At 41.9% G+C, this 17217-nt stretch overlaps 1 protein-coding gene across 2 annotated transcripts in view; it reads right to left on the bottom strand.

The window, feature by feature from the left end:
* The window catches only part of LOC123505337 (nose resistant to fluoxetine protein 6-like), a 36628-nt gene extending 20403 nt beyond the window's left edge, over positions 1–16225 (bottom strand). Inside the window, exons 1-2 of one of the 2 annotated variants that reach the window (XM_045256578.1) lie at positions 16120–16225; positions 652–804 (exon numbers count right to left, since the gene is read on the bottom strand). In XM_045256578.1, the coding sequence (XP_045112513.1) occupies positions 652–804; positions 16120–16186 (220 nt within the window). In that variant the 5' untranslated portion in view covers positions 16187–16225. Of the gene's footprint in view, positions 1–651; positions 805–7971; positions 8116–16119 lie in introns of those variants that run through there. The other variant, XM_045256650.1, reaches the window with a different exon arrangement.
* Positions 16226–17217: the final 992 nt, after the last annotated feature.

Genomic DNA, 17217 nt, shown 5'->3' with positions numbered 1-17217 from the left:
TTTTTTCTATATTACACAGATCACTTAGAAAAACACAATGTCAAGAAAATAAAATTGTAAGGCTGGTCTAATTCCATGATGCGACCACAATGTCACCAGATGTTCCCTGTGTGAATATGCAAGACGCTGTCACTTCGCTCAGTGCTTCAATCTCCTTGTTACTAGTAATGGGGAGGAACCGATAACTTGTGTATTCAAGGAACCAGTTCCTTGGGCGAGTAGAACTCGTTCCGGATCCATTTCCACATGGAGTTGGTATACCGTGGCTGATGAATACCAACACACCCAATATAAAGCTATGTAGCGGTACAGCCTAATGTAAACACGTACAAGTAAGCAATAACAAAACCTATCTTCTTCATAAGTTTATTTTGATGTCCCGCAACTCGTATCCTTCAACTTAATGTCAGCTGAATGCAATCCCCCAGACCTGATACATGTACTGTACAGTTTAGTTCAATAATCATGTTCACTTCATGTGATTTCTACATTATACGATTCCTTCAGGAACATATCGCTCGCATAATTTGAGAAATCCTTGTATTTGTATTTTAATTTTTCTACCTCTTCTTGCCCCTATCTAGTCCACCTCCCTGATGAAATAGTTTACCAGAATAGTCAGTCTTTGTACTTTCCCAAACTGTCACTCACTGTGCTTGGCCCACATAGCAGAGATCTCGTTGGATTCCAGAGCCGTGGCCATCTCACCCATGGCCCTCCCGCAGGGACTAGAGGGAGACACAGCCAGGGGGAGGTACAAGGCCCCCAGATCCCCTGCCGCCCGCCAAACATAGTCAGCGCCACCTGAAACAACACACCATTAGTCAGTAACATGAAATTTGTCTAGCTTGGTAAATATCTACAAGAGGTTCTTCGTAGGCCAAATATGGACGTGTTATTTCCTTAGACTTTTTAGAACGTGAAATTTGATCTATTTTGGTTTTCACAACCAACTAAATAAAGACAAAAAATCTACTTTAACCTAACCTAAATCTAATCAAACTCTACTTTTGGCACAATGTGTTGACTTTCAAAAGCAATGACCAATGCTGTGAACCTTCCATTAAATTTTGATTTGGAGTGAAGGGTGTATGTGTGGTAAGTGCATGTAGTTTTGTGTGAAGAAGGAGAGCTGTCTTTAGAGGGTAGGTTGTGACTATCCCCTTGAATTGTGAGACACAAAGGGAAACATTCAACGAGATCACAACTAGCTTTAAAAGAAAAATGGGACCCGAAATAAACAACGCCTCGGAGTCCCCCTCTGGGGAGGGGACCAAAAATGTCCCCAGGTCGTACACCTCTCCTGTTGAAGACCACAAATGCCTTGACACCTCCCTCAACTTTTTCTACATTAACTTCTGCAACATTCGCGGTCTTAGATTTAATTTTCATCTCTCCTCTACTAAACTTCATCTTTTTTTCCTCACCGAAACACAGCTATCTGAGGCAACTGACAGTAGTCCCTTCTCTGTTCCCTCCTACTTTCTCTATTCTCATTTTCATTCCAAAGCTGGATGTTGCGTCTATGTACGCAACGACTTAACTTGCTCTCGTGCCCACGCTCTTGAATCTTCCGAATTTTCCACCATCTGGCTACGACTTAACAATCACTCTCAAACTAAATTCATCTGTGCTGTTTATCTCTCCCCTAACTCTTCTGACTATAGTAATTTCTTCGACTACTTAACTTCTAAAGTGGAGCACATTCTGTCCCTCTACCCTTTCGCTGAGATTTCCATTCTTGGAGATTTCAATGTTCACCACCAGCTTTGGCTTTCCTCTCCTTCACTGACCACCCTGGTGAACTAGCCTTCAACTTTGCTATCCTCCATGACCTAGAGCAACTGGTGCAACACCCTACTCGTATTCCTGACCGTCTTGGAGACACGCCCAACATTCTTGATCTCTTCCTCACCTCTAACCCTTCTGCTTATGCTGTCACCCTTTCATCTCCGTTGGGCTCCTCCGATCACAATCTCATTTCTGTATCTTGTCCTATTTTTCCAATCCCTCCGCAGGATCCCCAAAGCGAAGGTGCCTCTGGCGTTTTGCCTCTGCCAGTTGGGGGACCTGAGGAGGTATTATGCTGATTTTCCTGGAATGATTATTGCTTCCGTGTCAGAGACCCATCTCTTTGTGCTGAACGCATAACAGAGGTGTTAGTATCTGGCATGGAGGCGTACATTCCTCATTCTTTTCTCAACCTAAACCTTCTAAACCTTGGTTTAACTCAGCCTGTTCTCGTGCTATACATGATAGAGAGGTTGCCCACAAAAGGTACTTGAGCCTTCCATCTCCTGAATCTCATGCACTTTATATCTCTGCCCGGAATCATGCCAAGTCTGTTCTTCAACTTGCCAAACACTCTTTCATAAATAGGAAATGTCAAAATCTTTCAAACTCAAACTCTCCTCGTGACTTCTGGCATCTAGCCAAAAACATCTCAAATAACTTCACTTCTTCATCTTTCCTCCTTTATTTCATCCTGACAGCACCACTGCCATCTCTTCTGTCTCTAAAGCTGAACTCTTTTCTCAAACCTTTGCTCACAACTCCACCTTGGACGATTTTGGGCTTGTCCCTCCCTCTCCTCCTCCCTCTGACTATTTCATGTCTACAATCAAAATTCTTCGTAATGATGTTTTCCATGCCCTTGCTGACCTAAACCCTTGGAAGGCTTATGGACCTGATGGGGTCCCTCCTATTGTTCTCAAAAACTGTGCTTTTGTGCTTGCACCTTGCCTGGCCAAACTCTTCCAACTTTGTCTATCTTTCGGATGTTCGTTGCAAGTTGCAATCGTGTTATTCTAAGTGAAGACTTATTCTTACTGCAGGTAATATATTATACGGTATTGTATTTTCTAATTCTAATTCATCTAAGATTAATTACACCACTTCTCAAGATTGCTCATAATGTCACACAAATTCAATCAATGCCCTTAAAAATGTTAAGCTCATCTCCGTAAATCCTTATCTCCGTAAATCCTTCATCAATGTTAATCACATACAATAAAACCACAAACATTAGGTGCCAATTTCACAGCTGATGCATCTCAATATCAACTCAATGCTTGACTTCTATAAATGCCCATATAATGTATACACCACAATATATCATATGTTATTATCTCCTCAATATGATATATCTTAATGCATCAACTGTGGGAATTGCACTACACATACATAAAATCTTAATATAACATCCTAATAAATACACATCCTATAATTGTTTCCTCCTTTCACTTAAATGACATAAACATTGTCTTAGACTGCATTAACAACTATAGAGCTTTACTCACTAATACAAGAAAGAGTCTGTCCATGACTCAAATGTTTCTTCTCCTCCTCTCGGCCACTGCCTTCTGCTTTCTCCTCTCGTTTCTGCCAAGATTCTAGAGAGACTCTTGCTGGTTTCTGCTTATTTTAAATACTCAAGGTTTCGTACCTTTTCTCCACGCCCATTTTACCATCTACCATTCAGAGATCAGACATGTGGAGGTCCACGTGTGACAATGTAAGGACGAGAACACATACGAAGGTAATGTAGAAACAACCTTAAACGTAGTATACACAACATTGCCTTACTGGTGTTTCATAGGCTCAACTTTTCCCTAGTCTCATAGCACGTTCACCATTGGTCTAAACATGAAATACTGCTTGTTCATTGGCCATTTAAAACCACCAATCCTGTTTAACTACACGTGGGGAAACACGTGTTGACTATACTACTCTCCAACGTCGTAACCAGAGTATTTTGTTTTGGGTGTTTGTTTGGGTTTGCGTACCATCTGATGTCTGGCTTCCCTCTCTCTTGTTTATGTTTTGCCTCTCACTCTCGTGTTCACAGCAGGGTCCCTTTTACAATTCTCCCGTAGACGTAATTATTTACATCCTTGTGCCACTGCTGCATCACGCTATGTCCCACCAGGCTGTGGCATGCCAGGTTATGACATATCGACTTGTACCTTTCCTTCCTGCTGGAAGTTCGCCTACATTCAGCCTGTTCCTAAATAGGGTGACCGTTCTATCCCCTCAAACTACCGTCCTATAGCTTTAATCTCTTGCTTGTCTAAAGTTTTTGAATCTATCCTGAATAGGAAGATTCTCAAACATCTGTCACTTCATAATCTACTGTCTGATCGCTAGTGTGGCTTCCGTCAAGGTCGCTCTACTGGTGATCTTCTGGCTTTCCTTACTGAGTCTTGGTCATCCTCTTTTAGAGATTTCGGTGAAACTTTTGCTGTTGCGTTAGACATATCAAAAGCTTTTGATAGAGTCTGGCATAAAGCTTTGATTTCAAAACTGCCCTCCTACGGCTTCTATCCTTCTCTCTGCAACTTTATCTCAAGTTTCCTTTTCGACCGCTCTATTGCTGCTGTGGTAGACGGCTACTGTTCTTCTCTAAACCTATTAATAGTGGTGTTCCTCAGGGTTCTGTCCTGTCACCCACTCTCTTTCTATTATTCATTAATGACCTTCTTAACCAAACTTCTTGCCCTATCCACTCCTACGCTGATGATACCACCCTACATCTTTCCACGTTCTTTCAGAGACGTCCAACCCTTCAGGAAATCAACAGATCACGCGGGGACGCCACGGAACGCCTGACTTCCGATCTTTCTAAGATTTCCGATTGGGGCAGAGAAAATCTAGTAGTTTTCAATGCCTCAAAAACTCAATTCCTCCATCTATCAACTCGACACAACCTTCCAGACAACTATCCCCTCTTCTTCAATGACACTCAACTGTCTCCTCTTCCACAATGAATATCCTCGGTCTGTCCTTTGCTCATAATCTTAACTGGAAACTTCACATCTCATCTCTTGCTAAAACAGCTTCTATGAAGTTAGGTGTTCTGAGGCGTCTCCGACAGTTTTTCTCGCCCTCCAACTGCTTACTCTGTATAAGGGCCTTATCCGTCCCTGTATGGAGTACTCTTCGCATGTTTGGGGGTTCCAGTCACACAGCTTTGCTTGATAGGGTGGAATCGAAAGCTCTTCGTCTCATCAACTCCCTCCTCTGACTAACTGTCTTCAGTCTCTTTCTCACCGCCGAAATGTTGCATCCCTTTCTATATTTTATCGCTATTTTCATGGTAACTGTTCTACTGATCTTGCTAACTGCATGCCTCCCCTCCTCCTGCGGCCACGCTGCACAAGGCTTTCTTCTTCCTCTCATCCCTATTCTGTCCAACTCCCTAATGCAAGAGTTAACCAGTACGCTCAATCATTCATCCCTTTCACTGGTAAACTCTGGAACTCCCTCCCTGCATCTGTATTTCCGAATTCCTACAACTTGTCTTCTTTTAAGAGGGAGGTATCGAGGCATTTGCTCCCCTAATTCTGGCTGACGGTTTTGGCATTTTTTGAAGTCTTTGGAGAGCCAGCGCTCAAGTGGTCCTTTTTCTAACTTTCTTTTTTGCCCTTGGCTGGCCCTCTTCCCTACGTAAAAAAAAAAAAAAAAAAAAAAAACGAGTCTTTTCCACGCCCACACTGATGACCAGTGGTTCTCAAGAGTTCCTCCTGTTACCATCACAAATGGTTCTCTCACCCAGTTCACTTTAAGGACAACGATTATCACCAGAAACATTAAAAAACACCAAGAACATCCTTGACAACCAGTGTCATTTCAGCTACAATCTCCTTAAGAAGTGCAGATGCGGCATCGAATGGTGTTATAGCGGCCCTGGAAACAACACACCACTACCTCAACTGTACATAACCTTCCGTCATTGCATTACACTCACCGCTCGGCGCTCTCCAGTCTCCACGTCCACTGCACTCGCCCTATCCAGCTGGCCACACCGTCCCAACACATACAGGCACATATTCAGAGTCCCTAGGCACATAATTATACAGAAGCCCTGGGCACCTCCATGCTGATACTGCTCTGCTAGTGCTGGTTTCCTTCACCGCCTGGGTGAGTGGGCAGCGGCTCTCTCTGGCCACTGTTCACGGGCTGTGTTCCGAAACACCTATAATTTTAAAGATCACTGTGGTGTTTAGGAGGGTTATCAAGACTTTCTCCTTTTCATGATGTATAAAAATTGCTTCTTCTTTTGATGATGTAGAAATATTGGTATAAACACTGTTTCTCCTTTTGATGAGTTAGAAATATTAGTATAAATACTATTTCTCCTTTTGATGATGTAGAAGTATTGTTAACTATCACTAGAACACTAAAAACAGTCACAAAATTCCGTGCCACACTGTCACTCCATCTAGAGTGGAGATGGCACGTGAGCGACATGAAAGCTAGAGGATATGCCGAGCTCACCACGTGCACGGAGCTCCTCCATGTTGACATCGACCTCTACCGCTAGTATATACTTATACTGTATTTCTCTCAATGATAATTATTCTATATTCTCTTGTGATAATGTTTTCTTTCGTAGGACAGGTTCGAGTATTCACTTGTTTAATGATCATGTACTCATGTTTTCATTCATTTATTTATATGTATTTTTATTCAGTTAGCTGCCATCTGCAGTGATAGGGAAGGCTGGGCTTGTTGATTAGGAACACACTGCATTATGTTAACAATTTTGTTGGTGTGCATGAGTAACAAGGTGGGATCGAAGCTTTCTACTCGTGATGGCGTGTGCGCTTGCGACATAAATCTTTATTCTTTATTTGCGCCATATACTTGTAGATTATAAGCGTTGAATTGTATTTTTCATTTTCAATACGTGGACTAGAGATAATATTGATAAATCTTTGAAATGGTTCTGTCTCTCTCTCTCTCTCTCTCTCTCTCTGTGTGTGTGTGTGTGTAATTCACTGTTTGATCTGGTGCAGTCTCTGACGAGACAGCCAGACGTTACCCTACGGAACGAGCTCAGAGCTCATTGTTTCCGATCTTCGGATAGGCCTGAGACCAGCCACACACCACACACCGGGACAACAAGGTCACAACTCGATTTACATCCCGTACCTACTCACTGCTAGGTGAACAGGGGCTACACGTGAAAGGAGACACACCCAAATATCTCCACCCGGCCGGGGAATCGAACCCCGGTCATCTGGCTTGTGAAGCCAGCGCTCTAACCACTGAGCTACCAGGCCGTGTGTGTGTGTGTGTGTGTGTGTGTGTGTGTGTGTGACTCATCACAATAATTATCAATGAACCTTCGATCTAGACATTGCGAAACACTCGTAAGGTGACGCAGCAAACTATGCAGTAGGTTACCTGCCGTCTACTATTTCCATTCTCCCTCCTCTTGTTGAATTTGCGTGTGTCACCGTGTGATGATCGCTGACTTTTATCACAACCTATCAGCCTGACTAATTACGTTTTTTTTTTTTTTTATAACTTTTCCAGTAATTCAGAGGCAACAATCTTAATTAAAAGTTTACAAGTCCTGATCTCCGTCAATCTTAACAGCTTCTAGTGAAAATGTTTAACTTTTCATTATATTTATCAAATGAATATTGTGACAAGCGATAGGAGGTTTAGATAAATGGAAGTTATTAGGTTTTCGAGTCCTTTAACGATTTCAGTGATAGTTTTAACAGGATTTTGTGGAAGTTCCTGCAATAGTTGATAAAACAACCTACATTATATAAAAGAAAATAAGGACATGGGCCAAACATTTGTAATACACTATTCTTTCACTAAGAATATTTGCAGAGGCCTCAGTGATGGTTTATCTGCGCCTCATGAGTGGTTTTCATGTCCTGAGGTAGAACATTCTTGCTAAACTATAAATAGCTGGAATCATGAAAACACCTTCAAAAACACCTTTAAAAACCACAATAACATCCGCTTTTGAAAATCCCGAATAACTTTGATTAGGACCTGTGTTAAACCAGTTCAGTAAAAATGAAAAATAATGAAAATAAAAATAATAAGTAAAAATAACAATAACAATGATAACAATAAAAAAATGAACAACAACAAAAATGATAACACTACCATCTCCACTATAAACAAATAACAAACCAACAAACAAAACCACTTGCGTGTATTCACCTTCATGTAGCAACGACCCGGCGTCTGTCCCCGCCACAAACACCGCCACCACCAACCACCCGCCAAACATACTGCCCTGCCGTCTGACGCTTCACTGATCAAACCTACACTGCCTTCTCCTCCTTCTCTCTCTCTCTCTCTCTCTCTCTCTCTCTCTCTCTCTCTCTCTCTCTCTCTCCTGAATCCAAGGCCCCACTTTCTTATCTCTAATCGCAAGGTGACATATCAAGATTGTAGAGATTGTAAGTGTTTACAGCCGCGTTTCCTCGATCAAGTTGTGGTGAGATGATGCTATAGCTACGTCACGACTAGAGGCCGTGTTGTAGCAAGATAACTTATCTTCATGTTGAGATCATCTTGCCTCCAGGTCAAGGGGCTCCAGTTAACTATAGACACATTTTTGCGGTCAACTTGTATTGACCAACTCGAGTTAAGATTAGTGCGCTCGCCAAAACGCTCCCTCTTGCCCTAGCAAAGATTGTAAAGAAGAGGAAATGGAGGGAGGGGATGAGTTAAGGTAGCCACAAAGAACGCCAATCTTAGGCGGGCGGGTCCCGGAGCCGCGAGAAGAGATGAACGAGGCAGAGTGGGCGCCATGAGGCTTTGCAAGTTTGTCTGGAAGGCAGAGAAAGCCTCTGAACGCTGCCGCCAGAACAGACACAGTACCTGCTTCCTCTCGTGTGGTTTGCTTTGTCGGACGTTTCTGTATAGCCTTGAGACGAGGAGAGCAATTGTGTTGTGCTGCTTGAAAAGAGGAGAATAGCTGTACCTTGCTTCTGGGCCAAGGTATCAGCTGTAGGCAGTTGGTCAATAAACCCAGCAAGTTGACCCTAGTGACTGTACTTTCCCACTTGTGCCTGTATATGTCTGCCCTGTGAGTGCTTGTCCACGCCACTTTGCTCGCGACTACGGCCACCGGACTACGCCCCTGTGATTATCCTGTGTCTTCCCCTGATGTCACTGCCGTGCTGTGAAGTCTGAGGAGAGGCTCTGGTAGGAGGCAGGTACGGGGATGGTTGATACGTAACAATATATAGCAATGGTCAAGTTAATTTGGCAGCATAAAAATAGTTTTTATGGTGTTTTCTGTGGTTTTAGGAAGTTGTAGTTTTGGTAGTTCTTATGAACTGGTAAACAATCTTATGAACTGGTATACAAATGTTTTCATGTCTATTTCTACCTGTCGTTCCTCTCCATATCAATGTTTGTCTGCTCTTTAATGCATGGGTATTCAACCTGGGGTTCGCAAACCCCTAAGGGTTCACAAGAAGATTTCCAGGGGTAATTGGATAGCTTACCTAATAATATTCCATACTGCGTTATCATTAGTCACTAAATTAATATTGTGATCGATGTCAGATTACTGGGGATTCAAACAGATATGGTCTTATAACTCAGGGGGTTTTAACGAGAAAAAGGCTGAGAACCGCTGTTTTAATGTTTCCTCCTGATTCAACGTCAGATCAGTACCAAGTCAATGAGCAGTTTTAGAAAATTAATGAAGTGCAGAGTGAAAGTGACAGACGAAATACTGTTTCATACACGTGTCTTCTTGCACCAACCCTTGTGTCCTCCGATTGCTGAGTCTACTCCAGTCACCCGCTCTCTGACACAACAACGGGAAAAATGAAAGGTGGGTGATCAAGAGGTGGAGGGGAGTGTGAATGCTATAGAATAGCCAGCTAAGCAAAAGAAGGCGCGCTGCTGTGTGAGGTGTACTTAACCACCTTCCGTTGAGCTCTGTGTCAGTTTTACACCACTGCATTAGAGAGAGAGAGAGAGATAGCCAGCTAAGCAGAAGAGAGAGGCGCGCTGCTGTGAGAGTGTAGAGACCACCTTCCGTTGAGCTCTGTGTCAGTTTTAGACCACTGAGAGAGAGAGAGAGAGAGAGAGAGAGAGAGAGAGAGAGAGAGAGAGAGAGAGAGAGAGAGAGAGAGAGAGAGAGAGAGAGAGAGAGAGAGAGAGAGAGAGAGAGAGAGAGAGAGAGAGAGAGAGAGAGAGAGAGAGAGAGAGAGAGAGAGAGAGAGAGAGAGAGAGAGAGAGAGAGAGAGAGAGAGAGAGAGAGAGAGAGAGAGAGAGAGAGAGAGAGAGAGAGAGAGAGAGAGAGAGAGAGAGAGAGAGAGAGAGAGAGAGAGAGAGAGAGAGAGAGAGAGAGAGAGAGAGAGAGAGAGAGAGAGAGAGAGAGAGAGAGAGAGAGAGAGAGAGAGAGAGAGAGAGAGAGAGAGAGAGAGAGAGAGAGAGAGAGAGAGAGAGAGAGAGAGAGAGAGAGAGAGAGAGAGAGAGAGAGAGAGAGAGAGAGAGAGAGAGAGAGAGAGAGAGAGAGAGAGAGAGAGAGAGAGAGAGAGAGAGAGAGAGAGAGAGAGAGAGAGAGAGAGAGAGAGAGAGAGAGAGAGAGAGAGAGAGAGAGAGAGAGAGAGAGAGAGAGAGAGAGAGAGAGAGAGAGAGAGAGAGAGAGAGAGAGAGAGAGAGAGAGAGAGAGAGAGAGAGAGAGAGAGAGAGAGAGAGAGAGAGAGAGAGAGAGAGAGAGAGAGAGAGAGAGAGAGAGAGAGAGAGAGAGAGAGAGAGAGAGAGAGAGAGAGAGAGAGAGAGAGAGAGAGAGAGAGAGAGAGAGAGAGAGAGAGAGAGAGAGAGAGAGAGAGAGAGAGAGAGAGAGAGAGAGAGAGAGAGAGAGAGAGAGAGAGAGAGAGAGAGAGAGAGAGAGAGAGAGAGAGAGAGAGAGAGAGAGAGAGAGAGAGAGAGAGAGAGAGAGAGAGAGAGTACTGTTGGATTCGACAGTGTCTTAAATAATATCCACAATGAGTTAATGGCTGAACATCTTCTGCAAAACGCCTATTTTCAGTGAGACTTATCTGGATAGGGTATAGTGTTGGTGGAGCAATGCGCCCCTTATTACAAGAAGAAATGGGGATCAATACAAGATTGTGAAAGAATGACCACAAAAAAAATGGACAAGTTTGAATATTCTTCCCTAGTGCTCTATGAAAAAAGGCAGGGTGGTGGCACAGGGTATCAGCACTCCCTACACTATGGTTCCTCCAGCGTTCATGTACAAGGGGCCAAATCATTTAAGTGAAGGCCCGTGTTGGTTCAGTGCAAAACTCTGTTGATGCTCCTTTTGGCGGGAGATAAGGAAGGCTTCTGTAGAGACGACAACATCCACGAGCACTTGTGCACGGAGCACCGTTCTCCTCTTCACTAAGTACCAAGCTGCTAACAGAGCCAGAGTTGTCCGAGTACCCTGGTGGAAGCAACAGTAGTGTGCTTCATCCACAATAAGCGAGGTGATATGGCACAAGTCAGGCAGGATGATCACAGTGGCTTCATTCGTCCTTAGTATGGGTCTTGGTAAATGGTTAGAGTCCAGGTTAAGTTTTCATTTTCATTAGGGAGGAGCAAGCATGCTCGGGCCAGTCTCTTGCAAAGCTTAAAATCATCTCCGTAAATCCTCTCCTGACCTAAACAAATCCAGTAGTTAAGGGGAATTTTTTTGTTTTTTGTTTTTTTGACTGAGGGGCCCACTTCAGCATTCGAAGACTTTGTGACATATGTTGTGAATTAACCACTAATGTATGCTGTACGGTTAACTGCCTGACAAAAGGTAGAACAAGCCGTTAGTGTGAAACAGCCAATGACATTCCTGTTAGACTGTTGAACAGTGACATTAACCCCTTGCATGGCAGAGTTGTTGGCATTTGTAGTCGTGGTTGCGACGATAGCGGCTGTTAAGTCCTTAAATTACCACTTGACTTCCGCGCTTAGCTCACAATCATTGATGTAATCCTCTTCTGCAGATTCACACGAGGTCAGGTTGGACAGGAACTTTGAACCCGTCCACCAGCTTCGACTGGTGACCAAATTGCGTAGGGAGATTCCTCTCATACCCAAGTTGGCTCGATTGCCGATTCTGCTAATGTAATACCATTAGCTCGAAATGAAAAGTTGACGAATAGAAGAAACTCTGTTCCTTCTGGGAAGTTCTATCCGAGCCCAATGACCTCCCGCACTTTAGTCTACAAAGGCTGCTCCCCAACCGGTCAGGGAGGCATCAGTGTGTGAATCAAACTGCGGAGAACTAAAGTGTAAAGAATCGAATTGAAGATTGATGCTGTGAATCCACTAAATTATTAAGGTTTTAGCATGAACATCCAGGATAAGAGGCATAAAGAAATTCGTGGCTGAGGCAAATTCTCTATTCCTGTACCTCAAGATAATTACACCCAAGAAAGGCCAACTGTACTGCTGGAGCAGAAGCAACAGCCAGACTAATGAAAGAAGCCAGATCCTGCAAAGTGACTTCCTGCCAGAGTAGAAATTCGCTCTGTTGCTTTATGTGCTCTGTTCTTCGAAAAAGGGAGTGTTGGCAGTCATATCACTAGAATTCAGAACTACATAAAGGAATCCATCCATTCGAATAAGCTCCAAAACCGACTATCTTGCATTAATTGTGAGCTCTAATGAATCAAACAACTGCATGGAATAGGTAACATGACAACTTTCTCTGCTGATGGCACTATAAATATACAATCATCTATCTGTATAGCAAGACACTATTATACCAAACTTGTTCAGATAAGAGAGGATGGGTTTGAGCGGTTTTGTTGAGATGCGAAGAGCAGATGTCCAACCTATAGGGCGGCAGGTAAAAGAGAAGGTTGATCTTTCCACATGAACCAGAACCACTTCATTACATGCACAGAGAAAAATGCTCATTTAGATCTTTTTAAGTCGCGAATCACTATTTATCATACCAACAAATTCTAATAACTGGTAAAACGGTTTGACAAAAAAGTTGGCCATCTGTGAGAACACACCTCTTACTATTTCATGTTGAGAAATTTAAGTACTGCGTTGCCTAAAGCAAAATTATCAGTTTTTGAAAATGCGAGAGGTTTAGGGAGTGTCCTCTGCAGAGGTAACCGATCAAAACCCAAGATGGAGCTCCACACAACAGAAAGAATTTAGTTATCCTAAATAAATTTCTCATTGCAGCCTAGAAGCATATATCTTACCACCCATAAAGATATCCAGTGTGTTCATGAGCAAACAATTCCACACTCACAGGGGTTGATCTTACTGGCAAGTTCATTGTTTGTGCATCCCCTTTACCTAGAATGACGTTTCCCTAAAAGGAGTCTCTATGTCTTTGTAAATGCTCTGTGATAATATGGCTTCTTGGATGGCAGTGTGTTGAGCCTCAAATGGGAACAAGGTAACTCACCCCACTTCATAGTCTCATATACATAGTTCGGTCAGGGTTGAATCATGGACAGGAACATGGAGACGAACAATCTTTTTCCTAAAGTGGTTAATATATTTCAGACCAGAAGCCAAAAGCTGAATACGATTTTTCAGTCCTAAATAACAGTTGACAGAACACACTGCATGATGTTACCAATGCATAGTGTTGGTGTGTATTAGTATGTAGCAATGCTGGATCGAAGTTTACTACTCATGAGTATTATATTTTGTTACAGTGTGTGTAATTTGCTTGCTCCAAAAATCTTCATTCCCTATTTGATCATAATTTTACCGCCATATACTTGTAGATTATAAATATTGAATTGTATCGTTTATCTTCAATACGTGGAATAGAGATCAAGATGACATATTGTTTTTATATATATATATATATATATATATATATATATATATATATATATATATATATATATATATATATATATATACTATGTGGACTTTTCACGGGAATTTCTGGGCTAGAGGGGATATTTTTTGTGGTACCTCCTATCTCAAAGCCCACCCGCTAGGAAACCGCTGCCCAACCTACACTCGGACTGTGGACAGGATTCGAACCCGTGCGCTTGGAGACCCCTCGGACCCCAAAGCACGCACGGTTCCACTGCACCACGTTTCTCTCTCTCTCTCTCTCTCTCTCTCTCTGACTCACCACAATGATTATCAATGAGCCTTCGATCTAGACATTGCTTAACACTCGTCGGCTGGCACAATCTTTATCTATCACCGTCTGCTATCTCCATTCTCCCTCCTCGTGTTGAACTTTTGTCCCACCGTTTGACGATCGTGAACTTTTATCACAACCTCCATCAATATCAGACTGAATTAAATACGATTTTTTAAGTAATTCAGGGCAACATTTTTGATAGTTCACGAGTCTTATCTCCATCAATCTTAACAGTTCCTACCTAGTGAAAATGCTCAACAATTTTATTCTATTTATCTGAAGAATATTGATAAGTGATACAGGATTGAATAAGCGGAAGTTATTGGGGATTTTTAAGTGCTTTGATGATTACAGCGATATCTTTTTTAGCCTTTTAATATCTAACCTCCTTGGCTCGGACCGCACCAGGCCTCCCGGACAAAGGCAATCCTCTTCCTTGGCCTCTCGGTGACCACTCTCGCTACCTCATCGTCCCCCCGCCTCCTCTGCTACAACATGTTTCGTAACTTGTAGATCATGTTGTGTTTCATTAATACTGTTGATGCACACAACGGGCTCTACTGACGCTGCTGTCTTTTGTATCATGTTATTATGACGAATTATTTGTTTCTACTAGCTGCTGATTGGTTAGTGTCCCTTGACCAAAGAGCGCTGCTATTGGCTGAGCGAAAGATGTCAACCTTGCACGAGCTACATAATGCCATCTAGCGGAGAGAAGTGAAACTGAGCTGAAAATAAAGTATCCAAGACGGCGACCTTCAGTAACCTTTAGTGCATTGCATTAGAGGGAGTATGTACGGACTCCTTATTTTTTGTTCGTAAGCAATTCATAAGTAGGGGGCATAGTTCCCGCCCCTTATCTCCACCAATCTTAAAAACTTCTAGTGAGCTTGTTCATCTTTTTTATTCCATCAAATGAATATTGTGATAAGTGATAGCGGGTTTGAATAAGTGGAAGTTATTGGAGTTTTTAAGTGTTTTAATGATTTCAGCGATAATTCAACAAGATGCAGTGGAAATTATTGAAGACTTTCTGCTTCCTGCAGTAGTTAATGATGATAAAAAAAAAAAAACTACGTCATGAATAAAAAAATGAGACCACTAACCAAAGTTTTGCAGTAAACAGTGCTTTCATTATTTGTAGAGGCCACAGACATTGTTTTCTCAGGCTTTTAGGAACGTTTTCTTGATTTTCCATGTTTTGATGTATATATATATATATATATATATATATATATATATATATATATATATATATATATATATATATATATATATATATATATATATATATATATATATATATATATATATATATATATATATAATATATACGAGTAGTATACACAAACTTGAACGATGAAAATATACTTGAAAACCACAATACCCTCCACTGGAGCGTGTTAAACTATCACCTGATTCATGAAAACATAACTGAAATTTCCAGTAACATCCACTAGAGCCTGTTAGACTATTATTTGAATAAAAAAAAAAAAAAAAACTTGATTTAAAATCCAAGGTAACTGACTTTTTTTTTTTTAGTACCTGTGTTATTAATTAAATAAAAATTAATCATAATTAAAAAATAATACATGAATGAATGAATATATAATAAATGGAGTATATAATGATAACATTAATGATAGTGCTGAATAAATAAAAAAAAATTGTAAATATGATAATGTTAATAATAACAATATAGCAAAACAATATTAACAACAGCAACAACAACAACAACAACAATAACTATAATAATAATAATAATAATAATAATAATAATAATAATAATAATAATAATAATAATAATAATGATAATAAAACATTGTGACAATCTGTGTGAAAGTGTGGAAGGGACACACGGGCAGTGGATGAGTGCTTAACTTCCTGGCTAGTTTCGCCTCACCGCTCCTCCAAAAGAAGAGGAAGAAGCTGTGAGGAGAAACTAGTCAGGAAGTACACTACTCCACAGCCCGTGTATCCCTTGCCCACTTTCCCGCAACAATTATAACAACAACAACAACAACAACAATAGTAATAATAATAATAATAATAATAATAATAATAATAAAATCAACAACAACAACAATAATAATAATAAGAAAAATAGGAAGAAAAAAGAAAAAAAGAAAAAAAGCAGAACAATAACAACGAAAATGATAATAACACTACCACCTCCATTAAAAGACAAATAACAAACCAACAAATAAAACCACTTGTGTGTTTACTTTCATGGAGCAAGGACACTGCCTCTGCCACGAACACCGCCACCACCACCAACAGTCCGCCCAACATGCTGCCGTCTGACACTTCACTGACCAAACCTACGTACTCTCTCTCTCTCTCTCTCTCTCGTGAATCCAAGCCCCTCTCTCTCCTATCTCTAATCACAACATGACTCATATCAAAGTCGTTGTGATTCTATATGTTTTGAAGACTATATTGTAACTAAGAGAGAAGGACAGGTGGAGGTAGTCATGGGGAACGCCAGTTTTAGACGGGAAGAAGCTGGCCAGGGAAAGTAGGTCCCCGAAGCTATCTCAGAGGCAGAGAGAGCCCTGTCGCGACTCGCCAGTTAGACGCACCTGCTTCCCCTAGCGTGGCCCACCATGTCCGATGTCTCAGTATAGTCTCGAGATGAGAAGAGGTTCTGTATTGTGCCGCTTGGAAAAAGAAAAGCAGCCGTACCGCGCTGCTGGGCCGAGAGGTTAACTGTCAGCAGTTGTGGCCACCCTAGGATTTTTTTTTTTTTTTAATGTTATAGCCTGTGGCGCCTGTAGGTATACTTGAAGAGTATGGTAAACGTTGTCCAGCTTCCACTCATTAGCGGCGCAGGCAATTATATATATGGTGGTACCCATATTAGGGGACATATCACCACACAAGCGCATCTTTGGTGTAAGGCTACTACATCTCCTCCTAAAACCTGAATATCATGGTGACATTTAATTAACTTTAAACCACTTGACAAATGGCGAAGTTTCAAAGCGGCACGTGGTGGGATTCGAACCTACGCATGGACGTCTGCCCGATTCTACGCTCACCACCTTATCCACTACACCACCGCCTCCCTAAAGGAGTGGTGCTACACCGTTTCTGCAGCCCTGCTCTTGTGCTCGTCTGTTGATGCCTGAATAGCCGTGAGGGAGTGTTCTGTTTCGTGGATAGTGTTAACTCTGCCTTCACAAGGACAAGGAGGACATGAGTAACTCTGGAAAGCCAGACCCTGTGTGGCTGTGACTGGGGAGGTGTGTGCATCGTTCTGTACTTGCCTTGTGTACTTGCGATGGTGTGTTGCTGAATAAATCCAACAAGTTCACCCTAGT

This window comes from Portunus trituberculatus, chromosome 1 (genome assembly GCF_017591435.1).
Source record: "Portunus trituberculatus isolate SZX2019 chromosome 1, ASM1759143v1, whole genome shotgun sequence".
NCBI lineage: Eukaryota > Metazoa > Arthropoda > Malacostraca > Decapoda > Portunidae > Portunus > Portunus trituberculatus.
This window is presented reverse-complemented; position numbering and strand designations above follow the sequence as displayed.